Source organism: Canis lupus, chromosome 21, assembly GCF_048164855.1.
Source record: "Canis lupus baileyi chromosome 21, mCanLup2.hap1, whole genome shotgun sequence".
In the NCBI taxonomy this organism is placed as follows: Eukaryota; Metazoa; Chordata; class Mammalia; order Carnivora; family Canidae; genus Canis; species Canis lupus.
In genome coordinates, this window is record NC_132858.1 from 14375304 (window position 1) to 14391975 (window position 16672).

General features: G+C 37.6%; 1 protein-coding gene across 1 annotated transcript in view; it reads right to left on the reverse strand.

Annotated features, from left to right (window-relative positions):
- The window catches only part of NUP160 (nucleoporin 160), a 46720-nt gene that overhangs the window by 13095 nt on the left and 16953 nt on the right, over window positions 1-16672 (reverse strand). Inside the window, exons 10-23 of the mRNA XM_072790701.1 lie at window positions 15858-15942; window positions 14040-14108; window positions 12122-12205; window positions 11665-11835; window positions 10838-10937; window positions 10398-10563; window positions 9668-9795; window positions 9418-9578; window positions 8261-8394; window positions 7512-7582; window positions 6425-6584; window positions 5512-5581; window positions 4835-4933; window positions 3607-3726 (exon numbers count right to left, since the gene is read on the reverse strand). Coding sequence (XP_072646802.1) covers window positions 3607-3726; window positions 4835-4933; window positions 5512-5581; window positions 6425-6584; window positions 7512-7582; window positions 8261-8394; window positions 9418-9578; window positions 9668-9795; window positions 10398-10563; window positions 10838-10937; window positions 11665-11835; window positions 12122-12205; window positions 14040-14108; window positions 15858-15942 — 1618 coding nt within the window. The remainder of the gene's footprint in view (window positions 1-3606; window positions 3727-4834; window positions 4934-5511; window positions 5582-6424; window positions 6585-7511; window positions 7583-8260; window positions 8395-9417; window positions 9579-9667; window positions 9796-10397; window positions 10564-10837; window positions 10938-11664; window positions 11836-12121; window positions 12206-14039; window positions 14109-15857; window positions 15943-16672) is intronic.

The following is a 16672-nucleotide window of genomic DNA, read 5'->3' on the forward strand; positions in this document are numbered from 1 at the left end:
ATATGATAGTGCACTTCAAATTGAAATAGAAATTAAATCAATCAGAAAGATAACTAGGTAAGATGAAGATTGTCAAAGATGTTGACCACAAGACAGGATTATTTGGTTAATATTTGACTTTCCTTTAGGGATGCCTGGCTGGCTCAGTCGGAAAAGCATGCGACTCTTGATCTCAGGGTTGTGAGCTCAAGCCCCACACTGAGTGTAGCGATTACTTAAATAATTGAAATTAAAAAAAAAGAAAGACTCTCCTTTAGATTCTATTGTCAAATAACAGGCTTACTGTAAAATTTCCTATTGTTCTTTTTGTTCATGGCTGTATGTTCAATGTTTAGTACAAAGTGGGCTCTTATTAAGTATTTATTAAAGGAACACACACAATTTCACTAACTTTTCCTAGTAACTATTTAGATTACAGATGAATTTAAAGCCCAGAAAATAGGGATCCCTGGGTGGTGCAGCGGTTTGGCGCCTGCCTTTGGCCCAGGGCGCGATCCTGGAGACCCGGGATCGAATCCCACATCGGGCTCCCGGTGCATGGAGCCTGCTTCTCCCTCTGCCTATGTCTCTGCCTCTCTCTCTCTCTCTCTGTGACTATCATAAATAAAAAAAATAAAAAAATAAAGCCCAGAAAATAAATTGCCACCATAGCCTTATAAAACCTAAAGAGAATAATGTTTGACATAATCCTTTTCTTTTTTTTTTTTTTTTTAAGATTTTATTCATTTATTCATGAGAGACACTAACAGAGAGAGAGAGGCAGAGACACAGGCAGAGGGAGAAGTAGGTTCCATGCAGGGAGCCCGATGTGGGACTCGACCCTGGGTCCCCAGGATCACTCCCTGAGCCAAAGGCAGGCACTCAACTGCTGAGCCACTCAGCAGTCCCAGAACAGTGCTCTTCAAACTTTTTTGTCTCCCCATTAATGTCTGTACGCACATGTATTTACTTATGTACACACAGCTAATATGTATAACATACCGAATAAATAAATTTAAAGAAAGATGAAATACAGAAAATAGTAATAGTTTTGAATTATTTTTACTTGTTAGTACTTATTTATTCTTTTCTTTATTAACAGTATAAAACATCTTTTTGTTTTGGATGCTTAGTTTTTATTTTATACTTTTTCTTGAAATATAACATTTATTTTTTAAAAAGCAAATTAGTTATTTTTAAAAGATTTTATTTATTTTTAATCTTTTTTTTTAAGATTTTACTTATTTATTCATGAGAGACACAGAAAGACAGAGAGAGAGAGGCAGAGACACAGGCAGAGGGAGAAGCAGGCTCCATGCAGGGAGCCTGATGTTGTACTCGACCCCGGGTCCCCAGGATCACGCCCTGGGCCGAAGGCGGCACTAAACCACTGAGCCACCTGGGCTGCCCAGGAATTTTTTAAAATTGTGAGGGTGATTTTAATTAAAATGAAGCAGTATCATAAGTAAAACAATTTAACCAGCAAATCTACTGAAATCAAATGGAGTGGTTTAGGGGCCACTCTGTATCCCTGCCCCAGCTGTGACACTCTCACTCTTCCTTCAGATGCCTTGAAACTAAATGACAAATGACCACCTGGTAAAAGGACCAACTAAGGGCACTAGGGTTGATCCTTCTATTAAGCATCAGCACATCTTGGGATGCCTGGGTGGCTCAGTGGTTGAGTCTGCAGCAGTGATTTTTCATTTTTTTTGAATCAATAAGTTTCTTTCTTTTTTTAAAATTTTTTATTTATTTATGATAGTCACACAGAGAGAGAGAGAGGCAGAGACACAGGCAGAGGGAGAAGCAGGCTCCATGCAGGGAGTCCGATGTGGGACTTGATCCTGGGACTCCAAGATCACGCCCTGGACCAAAGGCAGGCACTAAACCGCTGAGCCACCCAGGGATCCCCGAATCAAAAAGTTTCTTTTGATGAAAGCTATGGAGCTTCTCCACAAAACAAAAACAAAAACATAAACAAAACAAAACAAAAAAAACCCCAAAACAAAACAAGCAACATTTTGCACATACTTTCAGGGGATTTATCAATTCCTCAAACTTATCTAGCTTCATTAAAAATCCTTAGAATTCGGGTGGTTGGCTGGCTTAAAAGGTGGAGTGGGCAACTCTTAATCTTGGGGTTGTGAGTTTGACTCCCACACTGTGTGTGGAGATTACTTAAAAATAAATAGATAAAAAAACCCAAAACAAACAAACAAAAAAACTCAAACTGGGGTGGCTGGGTGGCTTAGTCGGTGGGGTTAAGTGATCGAGTCTGGATTTCAGGGTCCTGAGATTGAGCCCTGTGTTGGGCTCTGTGCTGAGTGTGGAGCCTGCTTAAAATTCTCGCTTATGCACACACTTTCTCTCTCTCTCAAATAAATAAATCTTTAAAAAAAATCCTTAGAATTCAAAATAATTTTCTTATCAGATGGATGGTGGAGGATTATTAAGAGATACAATCTAGGGATGCTTGGGTGGCTCAGTGATTGGGTGGCTTTTTTTTTTTTAAGATTTTATTTATTCATGAGAGAGAGAGAGAGAGAGAGAGAGAGGCAGAGACACAGGCAGAGGGAGAAGCAGGCTCCACACAGAGAGCCCGACATGGGACTCGATCCTGGGTCTGCAGGATCCCACCCTGGGCCAAAGGTGGTGCTAAACCGGTGAGCCACCAGGGCTGCCCTAAATAAATCTTAAAAAAAAAAAAAAAAAGCTACAATCTATTTCAGTGTAAGTTCATTTATCTCAGGGTGCCTGGTTGGCTCAATCAGTAGAGCATGTGACTCTTGATCTCAGGGTCATGAGTTCAAGCCCCACGATGGATGTAGAGCTCACTTAAAAGAAAACAATCATTTGTCTCTTTTTCAAGGACTGAACAAGAGGGTTAAGCCTGCCTTTGTCGCATTTACTTTTTGGTGGGAAATGGTTATCTAAAAATCTGACTGGATGCATGGTTAAATGTTATAAAGAAGATAAAACAGCCAGTCAAGGACAGAAATTGCTCACAGTGCTTCAATCTGTATGTGAGGGAAAGAGGGGGCAGGTGAACATGGAGAGGGTGAGCACCACAGCTATTCTACATGGGGAGGCTGAGAGGAACTCTGAGGAGGTGACATAGGCGCAGAGATTTCAATGACACGAGGGCTTAAGTATCTGGAAAAAAGGGAACAGCAGGTAGAAAGGTCTTGAAGGGAACAGAGTATATACCTGGCTTGCATGAGATAGTAAGTAGGCCACTCTTGCTATGACTGAGTGATCAGAAAAAAGAGTGATAGGAAAAGTAGTCAGGAGAGGTATCAAGGGCCAAATCTTAACCTAAGGCTAAACACAGTATTTTAAGTTAATTCTTCAAGATTTTGGCAAGACTATTATCAATAAAATTCCAGTGATGACTGGGCTAATAAAATGGTTTCATGATGGGATTTTAGCTTAAGTTAAGAACACTCACCAATTTCATTAAAATGTACATTTCTCTAATTTCTCCAGGTAAATTCATTTCTCTTATCTTGGAAGTTCAGGGACTGATTAAATTTTTACATTATTTTTCTCCCCAAATACCATAACAATTTCAGGTACATTTTTACATAGGGTGATGTAGAGGGACCAAACCACACAGTGATGTACCTTATCATAATATTGCATCTTGGGAGTGGACACAATCTCCCCATCCTCTGAGCGAATCAAGCGATCCAAGAATTCCTCTTTGCCCACTTCAGATGCTGCATGGCGGAAGCAATCCAGAGCCTGGAGGAATAAAAGAATATAAAATGACTTAAAATGGACTGTTCTAATTCTAGGTGCTTAAATTCGGGGCAAGGGGGTGTTCGGGTTCTAAAGGAAAGCCAAAAAAGAAAAATTAAGACTATTAACTATAGGGACGCCTGGGTAGCTCAGTGGTTGAGCAGCTGCCTTCTGCTCAGGGTGTGATCTCAGGGTCCAGGATCGAGTCCCACATCGGGCTTCCTATGTGAAGCCTGCTTCTCCCTCTGCCTATGTCTCTGCCTCTCTCTCTCTGCATCTCTCTTGAATAAATAAATAAATCTTAAAAAAAGAAAAAGACTGTTAATTGTATTTATAATTTCTGCCATTCTAAATTCTGGCACATTATTTAGAATTTTTCTTTAACTTATCTCACTTTTTAACTTAAATGCTATTTTTTTAAAAGATTTTATTTATTCATTAATGACAGACAGGGGGGGTGGGGCAGAGACACAGGCAGAGGGAGAAGCAGGCTCCACGCAGGGAGCCCGATGTGGGACTTGATCCTGGGTCTCCAGGATCAGGCCCTGGGCTGAAGGTGGCACTAAACTGCTGAGCCACCCAGGCTGCCCAACTTAAATGCTATTAAAAAGTAAACTTTAATAAGAAAAGTGATAGAAATATGGTAGCATAGGAACATGTTAACATTTGTAAAATTTGAGTAGTATCTGATTGTTTTAATAAGTCTTTAAACTTTTCTGCATGTTTGAAAATTTACATAAATAGGATGTCAGGGAACAAATCAGAATGGTAAACTTCCATAATGGGGGGGGAGGGAGAAAGCAGCCTAAAATTTAAATATATATATAATAAAAACAATGTAGTTGAGTAATAAATTTGATGTACAAAATCCATCCCTAAAAACACCTATACGGGGCAAAAGGGTTTTCATGTTTTCTTCTTCATGTTTTTCCATGTTCTAACTAATTTGCAAAGCACATGAAAGCTGAACAATCCCCATGTGGCTCTTGCTGGCACTAATCATCTTTATCCTTATCTAGAGGATTCTGCCTCCCATCTCCCCTAACTAGTTAGATGGAGACTGAGTGTTCTCTTTGCACTGAAGTTGGTTCATCATTTGAATGCAATTTACCTTCTGTCCCTCTCCTGTAACGAGGTAACACCGTCCCAGCATAAATTGACAGGAACCAACATTGACTTGACACCAGGGACGTAGCAGTTGAATATAATCCTTAAAGGCATAAAAGGTGCTTTGTGATTAGAGAATGAATATGAGATAACCATTCCCAAGTTCTTCACAGAGGGAAAGAGGATAGTGATCAATCAACACAAAAGGTGTTATTTACTAAAATTATCTGTAAATTAAAATCTCATCCTATTAATCTATTCTTGTATTAGGTTAGACACTTTAAAACAGCAAACAGGACTCCAGTAACACCAACACATGTAAACACACATACGCTTTTCCAACTTAGCAATTTTCCAGCTTTTGGTATTTACTGGTTTAATGACTAGATGACTCCAGTAAATGATTTACATGAAGACAATGTTACCTTTGTTTTAATATAAAGAGAACCTAACAGGATTAAAAAAGCAAAACGAGATACTCTAAAAATAGTTAGGAATGACATGTTAAGAGATAAGTAAAGAAAATGTTTCTGGAGTATGTTTTGCTGCAATCAAGTTTAAATTATTTATGGTTCTTATTATTAGACAACTAAGATGCAGGTAATATTCATAAACAAAAAATATCCAGAAATCACCTTCTTTAAAAGAATGATTAAACCTGAAATATTCAATAGTACTTACCTGCAATTGTACATACTGACAATTTCCCATCAAACATTCCAGAAAGAGACAACCGGGATTGCTAGGCCATCTAGTCACTGGATAAGGAGATTTTTTCTAATTTTTGGGCAAAATTTAAAAATATTTATACATATTGGACATCAAACTTCATGCAATGACTTAAGGTAGAGAAAAAAAGAAGGTACAGAAGATGGCAGAGTACGTGTTCATTCCACATAACTATGTAACCTTAATATTAGACAAATACAGTTTAAAGGTTATATACTAGAAGCCTAGTCACATACCTAGCTCAGAACTCCATTAACTATGGGCTAAACCATATATTTTATCCCTGGGCGATCACTCCCAATTCTGATATACTGCTCGTACTGCTGGTGCCAGTGGATAGCACTGCTGGTGCTGGGTAGCACCTACCACAGTGTCGGACATATGGAGCCATTCAATAAATACTTGAACATATAATATTTTAAAGGGATCTAAGTATTAACATTTGTGTACCTATAAATCTGGCTAATTCCTGAGGAAATAAAACAAGATAAAATAAAAATTGGGATATCTGAAAGTAAGTATCATCTCGTTTGGGCAATAAACACCCAATCTCATTAAAAATCTTCATTATATAGGGAGAATAAGAGCCTTAGGCTGTTTAGATAGAAAAAATCTTTTAACTGGCTTTTATTTTTTAAAAACAATTTGAGAGAGAGAGAGAGAGAGAAAGAGAGATGCAGCATGCACACATGGTGGGAGGAACAGAGGGAGAGGGATGAGAGACTCCACAAGCAGATTTCCTGCTGAGTGTGGAACCCGATGCAGGGCTTGATCCCATGACCTGAGCCAAAGTCAAGAGTTAGCCACCTAGCCAACTGACTGAGCCACCCAGGAATCCCTAATTGGCTTTTAAATAAAAGGATACAAAAGCTGCAATAAATAATTGGTAGTTGCAGTAATCATCTCAGGCCAGTTCAACCCAGTTTGACTCAGAGGTGCCTTTGGTTGAGAGAAGAGATGAGATATGATATGTTTTCTCGCGACTTCTTGGAAGAATAATTCCACAATTGTTTGAGGGCTAGATACTTAAAAATAAAAAGTTATGACAATCATCAACTTGTGATAGAAGTGTCAATTTTCAATTAAGATAGTCTACCAATTCATTTTATGCTTGTAATAAAGAACATAATTTCAAAACATAAAATGCATTATGGGTGTAACAGCAATATAATAAAAGCAATTTGTAAAGTGTGAAGTACTTTACAAACACAATAAAAAGCCACTTAATCAACACTGTACTCATTTTTCTTTTCACTGATCTCATTATACCTAAGCTTCTTCCTTAGGGAGTATTTACACTAAATATGGTCTCAAGATTTCAAGTTTTGTTTTTTTCTTTAAGATTTTTTATTTATTTATTCATGAGAGACACACACAGAGAGAGAGAGAGAGACAGAAACAAAGGCAGAGGGAGAAGCAGGCTCCACTCAGGGAGCCCAATGTGGGACTCGATTCCGGGTCTCCAGGATCATACCCCCGGCTGCAGGTGGCGCTAAACCACTACGCCACAGGGGCTGCCCAGATTCCAAGTTTTATACCAAAATCATATAAAATTCTCCAGAATGGTTCTCAAGTATGAGAGATGACATCTTTTGAATATTTATTTAGATTATAAAAGCTATCACGAACTTAGTAAATTTTAAAAATAATTTTCTTGAATTAATCCCCAGAGCATCAACATGTAATGGAAAAGCAGCAATACATACATAAGGCAACACCCTTAGTTTATGCCTGATTTAGGCTTCCCGGGGTTTCATGGACATCCTGTAATAGCCCTCAGACCACAGCTTGGTTATAAACCTCTCAAAATGAAAGCAGAGCCTACCTAATCTTTGTGAGGCAGAGGTGGCAAAGGACCACCTTAATGAATATGCAATAAAAGCCAAATTTTTTTTTTGAAGGTAGTTAAAAGCCAAATTTAAAATCAAATGTGTACATAGTCTAATCCTTACCAAATTTATTTGCCATTACAGCACCAGAATCAGTTAGTTCCAGTACTGACAAGTGTTGGAGATTGGACTCCCTGTGAGAAAAGAGAAAAAGACAGCAGTTCTTCTACACAAATATTACAAAGTTTCCCAACAACACTGTCCTTTTAATTAATGAGTTGCACATGAAAGCTCTACTGAAAGCACATTACCAAACAGGATAGTTTATCTTATTGAAAATGTAAAATAAAAGAAAATGTAATTCTTGCAAATAATGGATTTTCCTTTTTCTTTTGGTTATAAAGGAGCTCAGCCTACTTTTAATAACTAGTACATTTTTGTGTGTGGTCTAACTTGCCCTGTGATCTCATCTATTTTGCCTTCAACAGGATTTATCTTTACATCAAACACACACAAATATGTAATAATTATATACCTGAAATTCATGTAACATTGTGTCAACTATAGTTCGATAAAAAAAAAAAGGCATAAAAAATGAGTTTCTAAGAAAAGACAAATTTTAGAAATTATATTTTCCATTTCTACTTCAGAATAAACATTTTTTTCTTTTCAAAAAACCACATATACAACAATGTATACTTAGTATTTTGATTCTTATAAGCTGCGTTTGACCTTTGGAAAATGAAGCAGCTAAACGTTCTCTGAATATCATAAGCACATAACTGCATTATGTTTAAGATTTTTTTAAGACAATGAAAAAAATACTCAAGCTCACAATTTATTTTAAAAATAATCAGAATAATGAAACTCACAACGTGTCAACTGGAACATCAGTTGCCAGGCATTGACTTCCCCACTTAATGAGATAATAAGATAAGAGTAGAGGAGTTGTTCGGTGTAGTAGGTCTTGCTGGTCTTGAACTAGCTGACCAGCTCCCAAGATCACCTATACATGGGTAGGTAGGTAGGTGAGACCATACACAGCAATTAGTGATGATAACTCTTAAGGTTCAGATAAAGGTAAAATAGATAGCAAACACAGTTACAAAGGGCATACAAAAAGCAACATATGTACATAAAGGCAACACACCTATTAAATTTTAGAGTAGCAAAAATATCTACCCAAACATTTAACAGTACAAAAATGCTGATGGTGAAAGAGAAAAAAACAAAGATGTTAACTTTCACCGAATCTCTGAACTTAGAATTCAAGAATAGGAACAGGGAAATCTAAGACCTTCCTCATGCTATTTTTAGATAAAAATAGTTGTGAACATAGAGGAAAATTTGGCATCATCATCAAAAGCCTTAAAAGTGGGCATAGCCTGTGACCAATCAATTCTAGTTCTAAGAGTTTATCTTAGAGATATAGTCAGAGGTGTACAGACATTTACAGGTATGAAAAAAAAAACTAGCAACAAACAGGATGGCCACAAACAGGACTGGTTGAATAAAACTGTGCTAGGTAACTACATGTGAAAATACTGATAAGCTGTGTAAGGTACAATAAACTGGGGCGTCTGGGTGGATCTCAGAACCCTGGGATTGTGATCTAAGCTGACGGCAGATGCTTAACCAACTGAGCCACCCAGGTGCCCTTGTTATGTATGTCCTTTTTTTTTTTTTTTTTAAGTTTTATTTATTTATTCATGAGAGACAGAGAGTGAGAGAGAGAGAGAGAGAGAGAGAGGCAGAGACACAGGCAGAGGGAGAAGCAGGCTCCACGCAGGGAGCCTGACGTGGGACTTGATCCCTGGTCTCCAGGATCACGCCCTGGGCCAAAGGCAGGGGCTAAACCACTGCGCCACCCAGGGATCCCCTGTTATGTATGTTCTTAATCTGCAATTTTAGGTATCTACTAAAGGTCAAACGTAATAGAGCAGTGAACAAAGACAAAAGACTTCTCACAGAGCTGACATTCTGCTCTGTGTTAAGTAGATTTTACAAGTTTCCCTCTAGCAGTACTTACGGCATCTCCCAGCCTCATTAACAGATGCTGTAAGATCAAAAGGTCTCGGCAGATGAGGAAGCGAGTACTGGCAATTTTACACACACCTCTGCACACAATACATGCTGCTGTGTTGCCACCATACAGCTGGGAAAGATTCATTCGAATATTCAAAGGCTGAGCTATAATTAAGAGTAAAAAAAAGGAAAAGAATGTAAAAGGAGTTAAATTATTTTCTCTAAATCAAAGAGACATGTTTGTTGTCATTCACCTGGATTGAACCCCTTTTCCATTTCCACTTCTGTCTCGTAATCCATTTCCCGCACAAGTAGTCCAATGGCCTGGATTGGGTTCTTGATCTCCTGCAGCTTACTGCAAATATCCTCCATCACATTTTCTCTAGAAGGATAATTAGAAAACTATTACTACTGAGATTATGTAACACAGACTATAAGTCTTGTACGCTAAACACTCTAAGGAACAGGAAGACCAGATACTTTTATTTCACATAGCAAATTTTTCCTCATTTTTTTTCAGAAATAACAGACAAAATGCATGTGAGAAAATACTTTTGTTTTAGAATTTATAGCTCAGTTAAGAGTTAATAGACTAATTTATTTATTTATTTTAAAAAGATTTTATTTATTTGAGAGAGAGCCCAAGCTGAAGGGAGAGATAGAAGGAGAAGTAGGCTCCCTACTTAGTGGGGAGCCTGATATGAGGCTCAATCCTAGGACCCCAGGACCATGATCCAAGCTGAAGGCAGATGCCTAAGCGAATGAGCCACCACGGTGCTCCTAGACCATAATTTGAGTCTGCTTCCAGATCTGAATTCATGTGTTAGATTTTTTTGTTTAAAAACGGAGACACCTATTTAGAACTCATTTTAACTTCAAATCAGTACTTTGCATAGACTTGAATGTACAGTAAAAACTTGATTCTGGCACTAAAATTTGCTAAATTTCTATTAGGAAATGCACTTTACCCTAAATTCTCCTTACACATCAATAGTGATCAAATCTTCCAGAATCTGTTCTGCAGCCTTTTCTGGAGACTGTAGGTTGTAACAACTCATTTCCATCACTGCTGCCATATCCATAGTTACTGACTCTCCAATCAGCCGAAGGCATTTTATAAGACACATGACATCTCGAGCAATATCCACATCTATTAAGAGAAAGTTAACGTTCATGACTCAAGTCAATGAAAAGCCACTGATTTAGTATATACTAAAATAAAATATTAATAATTAAATGCCAAGGATCTATCTGAGGTCTTGGAGATGCTTAGGCCTCTTCAGTTTTCCTTACTATATTTATATTGTGGTAAATTGACCAGGAAAGGTCATAGGGGCAATCAAAGTTTTTTTGCATCCACTTGAAACAAAGCATAGGATTTATGTAGGAAGGGGCTTAAATATGGACACAATAATTATTATTACCATCCGATATAGCTGCCTCATCCTCTGCCAAAAGGTTCTCATCAGGCAGGAGATACAAATGATCCACTAAGGAGGAAGGCACAAGGAAAGACAGGTACCCCTGGAAATACAAATCTTCCAATTACACTTTTTTCAATGAATGTTTACAGGTATAAAAAATTGAGACCTGAATCTTATTATGAGGTAACACCAGACATATCCAATATGAAAGACACTCTGTAAAACAGGTATAGTCTTCAAAAAAATGTCAATGTCATGAAAGACAAAGAAAGGCTGACAAAAGCACAAGATTCACCTAAATAAACATGACAACCAAATATATCCAAGATCTTAGATTGGATCCTAGATCAGAAGAAAAATTATAGGCACAAGTAATTGGACAATATCATATCAATATCGAATTACCTGATCTTTAAATTGTGCTGTGGTTATGTAAGAATACACTGTTCTTAAGATACGTGATAAAATACTTAAGGATAAAGGGGCATAATGTCTATGACTAACTCTCAAGTAGCTCAAGAAGAATAAATATGTATAGAAGGAAAGCATATGGAAGTTAATAAATGATGAATCTGGGTGAAGGGTATACAAGAGCTCTTTGCGCTACTCTTGTAATTCTTACAAGTTTGAAATCACTTCAGTACTTAATAAGGTACTTAATAAAACGCAAAAAAATTTTAAGTAATGTAGAAGACTACCTAAAGACAAATGAGCTATAATTCTAAAAGAAAAAAAAAAGTGCTACAAGCTAACTACAACATATGACAGATATTCTGAAAAATCTTCTGAACCATCTAAAGGAGTTCTACATGCTTTAGTGCCCTTACTTTTTTCAGCAGGCACACCATGTTTGTGTGTGGATTCAAATGTAGGGCAAGAGGATGAGAGAGGGCTTCTTGGTACTGAAGACAACAGGCATAGAACTTGCACCAGAATTCCTGTTGTAAATTTCGAAACTCCTCCTGGGAAAACTCATACTCTGTCACACTTCCTTGGAGCTGGCAAAGAAGAAAAAGGGCGGGGGGGAGGGAGATAGACACTCTTAATACCATTTGGGATCTTTCTTTCCTAAAACATAATCATCTAATATCATTTTACTCAGTTATAGCCAAATGAATATCCTTTATGCATTACACCCTATAGACTATACATCTCTCTAATTCTCAAAAGGTTTAAACATGTATACTTCCTACCAATAAGGTCCAGTGAACAATGTGAACAATTCCTCAGCACCAATCTACCCTAGATCAAGAAATTACCATTCTTTCTCTACCCAAACCTCACCTCGCTTTCAACAGCTAAAGTGACTTCTTTCTTCAGTTCACTCCAGGAAAGATCGGACTTCCTCTCAGTTCCTCGACAGAAAATCTAAAATTAAGAGACATTTTAGAGTATTATGTACTACCTAAAACTGAATGAAAAATATTTCAATTTAGAAGGCACTGAGGCATTCTCAATACAATAGAAACTGAATATAGCTGAAATACCCATTTCTTTTTTAAGATTTTATTTATTTACTCATGAGAGAGAGAGAGAGAGAGAGAGAGGCAGAGACATAGGCAGAGAGAGAAGCAGGCTCCATGCAGGGAGCCCAATGTGGGACTCGATCCTGGACCCTGGGATCAAGCCCTGAGTCAAAGGCAGATACCCAACTGCTGAGCCACCCAGGCGTCACAATACCCATCTATTTCTAATACTGTAAGTAATTTCTGTATGTAAAAAATCACAAGTTTGAAATCATTTTTCTTTCTTTTTTTTGAAGTCATTTCTGTAGACCAGAGTAAACCAGAGATATACATGAATCTGACAGAATAATAACAGGGTACAGTTGGATTAGAAAAAGAAAAAACCTAGAAAGACTATTGCTCAGCTAGAAGGCAGATATAAAATGATGCTCAATACACACAACCAAGACTGGCACAAAAGCAAGCTGGAATTGGTCTTGTGGCTGGTCACTCTATTAGAAGTGAGTACTAGAGGAGAGCATGTAATAAATGCCTTAGGGATTGATTATTTACTATTTCAGTGTGCAAGAGATAGCATAACACATAAATTTAATTGTCAGCAAATAAAAAGTCTGATGGAATGAAAAGAAAAAAACCTCTTAGGAGAGAGTGACCATGTCACTCTGAAGTTTTAGCAGAGGGAAAAGAGAAAACATCCAATAAGCATATATTTAAGAATGTGTGTAAAAGAAAAGTCAAGGGTCTAGAAGGGGTATCACTTGAGAGAAAGTTAAGGAACAGGGTGTATTTAATCTGGAGAGAGACAATATGGGAGGATTTCTAAAATATTTGACTAGTTGCTTTTGAGCAAAGAGACATGTTTTAGGAAGTCCCCACCAAAAGGATAAGGACTAAATTTGATCCAATACTGGGAAGAGCTTTTATTTTTTATTAAATATTTTATTTATTTATTCATGAGAGACACAAAGAGAGAGAGGCAGAGACATAGGCAGACGGAGAAGCAGGCTCCCTATTTGCAATCCGTGAAGTCAATGGCAATTTAAAGAAGCCAAAGTGACTTTAAAGAATCCTTTTGTAAAGCATTAAGTGTCTCTTAAGGCATGTGACTTTTGAAGATTAGATTTTCAGAGGTTTTTTGATTCTGAACTAAGTCAGACCTTCACTGTATTAACAAAAGGGCAAAAATAGAGTACCATCAAAACTAAGAAAACATCTGAAATTTCTTTCAAGTACTGAGATTATATGCAGTATAGTATGGTATCTTTTTATAATACTATAAGCACAAATTTCTTTTTTACCACTGGCATGCTTCACTAGTTATTGGGAAAGTACTTAGAGGTCTATCTCCCTGTTGGGAGTCTTTACTTAATGGAAACAAATTTTTTTTACAATCACACTAATAAACACATGTATCTACAACTGCAAAAATAGGTTTGGTGTTTAGTGTATATAAAACAACAAAAGTTAATGGTAATCGTTTTTTTAAAGATTTTATCCATTTATTCATGAGAGACACAGAAAGAGAGAGAGGCAGAGACAGGCAGAGGGAGAAGCAGGCTCCATGCAGGGAGCCTGATGTGGGACTTGATCCTGGGACTCCAGGATCCCCCCTGGGTGGAAGGCAGGGGCTAAATCGCTGAGCCACCCAGGCGTCCCAACATTAATTATTAATTACACAATGATAATGACAAAATAAGAGGTAGTTTTAAATAAACATTAAATATTTTCTTGCTGACCTGTAAAGCTTTACATAAAGCTGCATTTATGAATCGTCCTGGTGTAAATAGATTCTGCAAATACATCTCCTGCAGAACAGTAAAACAAAAATTAATATTATTTAAAAAAAATTAACACCAAATAGATATAATTTAGAAAATTTTGAAGGAAGAATTCATCACAATAGCATCAACATTTGAGTTTCCATTATATGAACATGGCCTTTCTATATTTGAGCAATACCAAGTATTAGAGTAGTTCTATTCACACTGAGGAGACTGCAGTGCCTCTGAGTCAATTAGGCATGCTATAAGAAATCAGTGTGTTCTTCATGGAGTACTTCATAGAGTTCCACTGGGAAACAGCTTGTCAAATGCCAACCTTAAATGGGAAAGGCAAACCCAGTTTCTTGGTGATACACACAGGGAAGAGAACAATTAAACTAAACTGGCTTCTACACCATCCATAAAGTGTCTCACATATAAAAAAGAAACCAAGAATAGGCATTACATGTAAAAACAAACAAAAATTTGCAATAAGCTGTAGTTAGGGAAATGAAGTAGAAAGAAATAAAATGGTTAGTTGTATGTTGCCTAATTATTTTGCCCAAATTTTTAAATCAGATTTGCCAGGAAGTAGCAAACCTGACTGACCTTCATTCAAGTTTTTTTCTTTCTACTGAGGTTCTAGGGAATGACCTAGGGCCCCTCATCTTCAACCTCATTTTAACATGAAGACATCAACTGAAAGTTTTTGCTTCTACTTATCCTGAAGGCAGCTCTCTGAAAAACAGGGAGATTGGCCTGTTTGCTCGCTATTGTATTACCTTTTAAAGTTCTTTTCTTTCTTTTTAAAAAAGATTTTATTTATTTATTAATGAGAGACACACAAAGAGAGGCAGACATAGGCAGACGGAGAAGCAGGTTCCCTGCGGGTAGCCACAGGCGGGACCCTGGGATCATGACCTGAGCTGAAGGCAGGTGTTCAATCGTTGAGCTACCCAGGCATCCCTAAAGTTATTTTCTTCATAGCATATATTGCTAACAGAATTTATCTGATTTCTAGTTTATATGCATATACCAACATGGTCAGTATAGTGGATACTTAGTGTTTATGTCTGCCCACGATCCACTTCCCTTCTTTTACTAACTAATCCCTAGCTTTCTCTGGGGAACCATTCCTCCTTGACCCATACTCAAACTGACTTTATCATCTCCACAGGAGCAAAAAGCAGATTGGACAGGTTTCTCATGCCAAGCCAGATTATTCTATTCCTTCGGCTCACTATGTCAGAAATCAGCATGGCTCAAGCCAGGTAAATGAGTCTATTTCAGGACCAGGGACAGAGGCTTTCTCTTTCCTCTGGGGTTGTTAAATTCCTGGAAGGCACATACTCAGGGAACCTTCCTGAGAATAAACCCATCAAGGAGGAAAGCAGAATAGAGACAAAGGAAAGATTAAGCTCTGAAAAGCATTGTTTCAGCCATGGCTGAAGCTAGGTAATTCTCAGCTTCTCAAATCAATAGGTTCCCCCCACTCCCTTTTCAAAGGTTTTATTTGACAGAGAGAGTGCAAGAGAGAGAGCATGAGCAGAGGGAGAGGAGGCTCCCCACTGAGCAGTGAGCCCGATCTCAGAACCCTGGGATCACGACCTGAGCCGAAGGCAAACGCTTAACTTGAGCCACCCAGGTGCCCCAATATATTTTCCTTTTAAGCCTAAGTCAGTTTGAGGTTTCTTTCACCTGCAGCTGAAAGAACTTGGACTAATACAACTGATTCTTCTCAAACTAATGATCAGAGTAAATCATACCCTTATATAAAACTTTAATGTTGCTTACTCTGGGGTCTTGATCATCTCTGAGAATGATCTCTTCCTCTGGCAGAGAGTGCATAAAAACCGAATTCCATTGACCTGCAGCATTACTACAGGGAAAAAAAAAGGCCATCAGTCTACATAAAATTAACTAAAAGCTTATGCTGTTGATTTTTTTAAAAAATATTTAATTATTTATTTGTTTGAAAGAGAGGGAGGACAAGTGGAGAGGAGAGGCAGAGGGAAAAGCAGACTCCCTGTGAGCAGGGAGCCCAATGTGGGGCTCAATCCTAGGAGCCTGAGATCATAACCTGAGCTGAAGGCAGATGCTTAACTGACTGAGCCACCCAGGCACCCCTGCTGTTGATCTTTCAAGTCTTAAAATAAACAAACAAACAAACAAACTTATTTTCAGCAGTTTGTCTTTACAGAAGTATCTTAGTTTAACAGGCATCCTCCTGAAATTAAAACACTAATCACAAATCTACAAATAATAGCTTACTTATAGTGTACATTTACTATATATTAGACACTATGCTAAATGTAGTTAAGGGTATTACTCATGTAAGCCTTATGGTAACTCCAAAGGATGTTTTAACCCCATTTTGCAGATGGTGAAAGTGAGGCTTAGGGCATCTCACAGCTACTCAGTTTCACAACCAGACTCAAACTCTCATCTGATACCAGAGTCTTTGCTTTTTACCACTTTGTTGAATGCTATCTATAAGGAGTACTCTCATATTTTCTGAGCTGTGGCTCAACTATTCCTATAGTTCTGTTCTAGAATACAGGATTAAGAGAGATCCCTAAGGTTTAATTAGTTTAGTTAAGGAGTTAAAT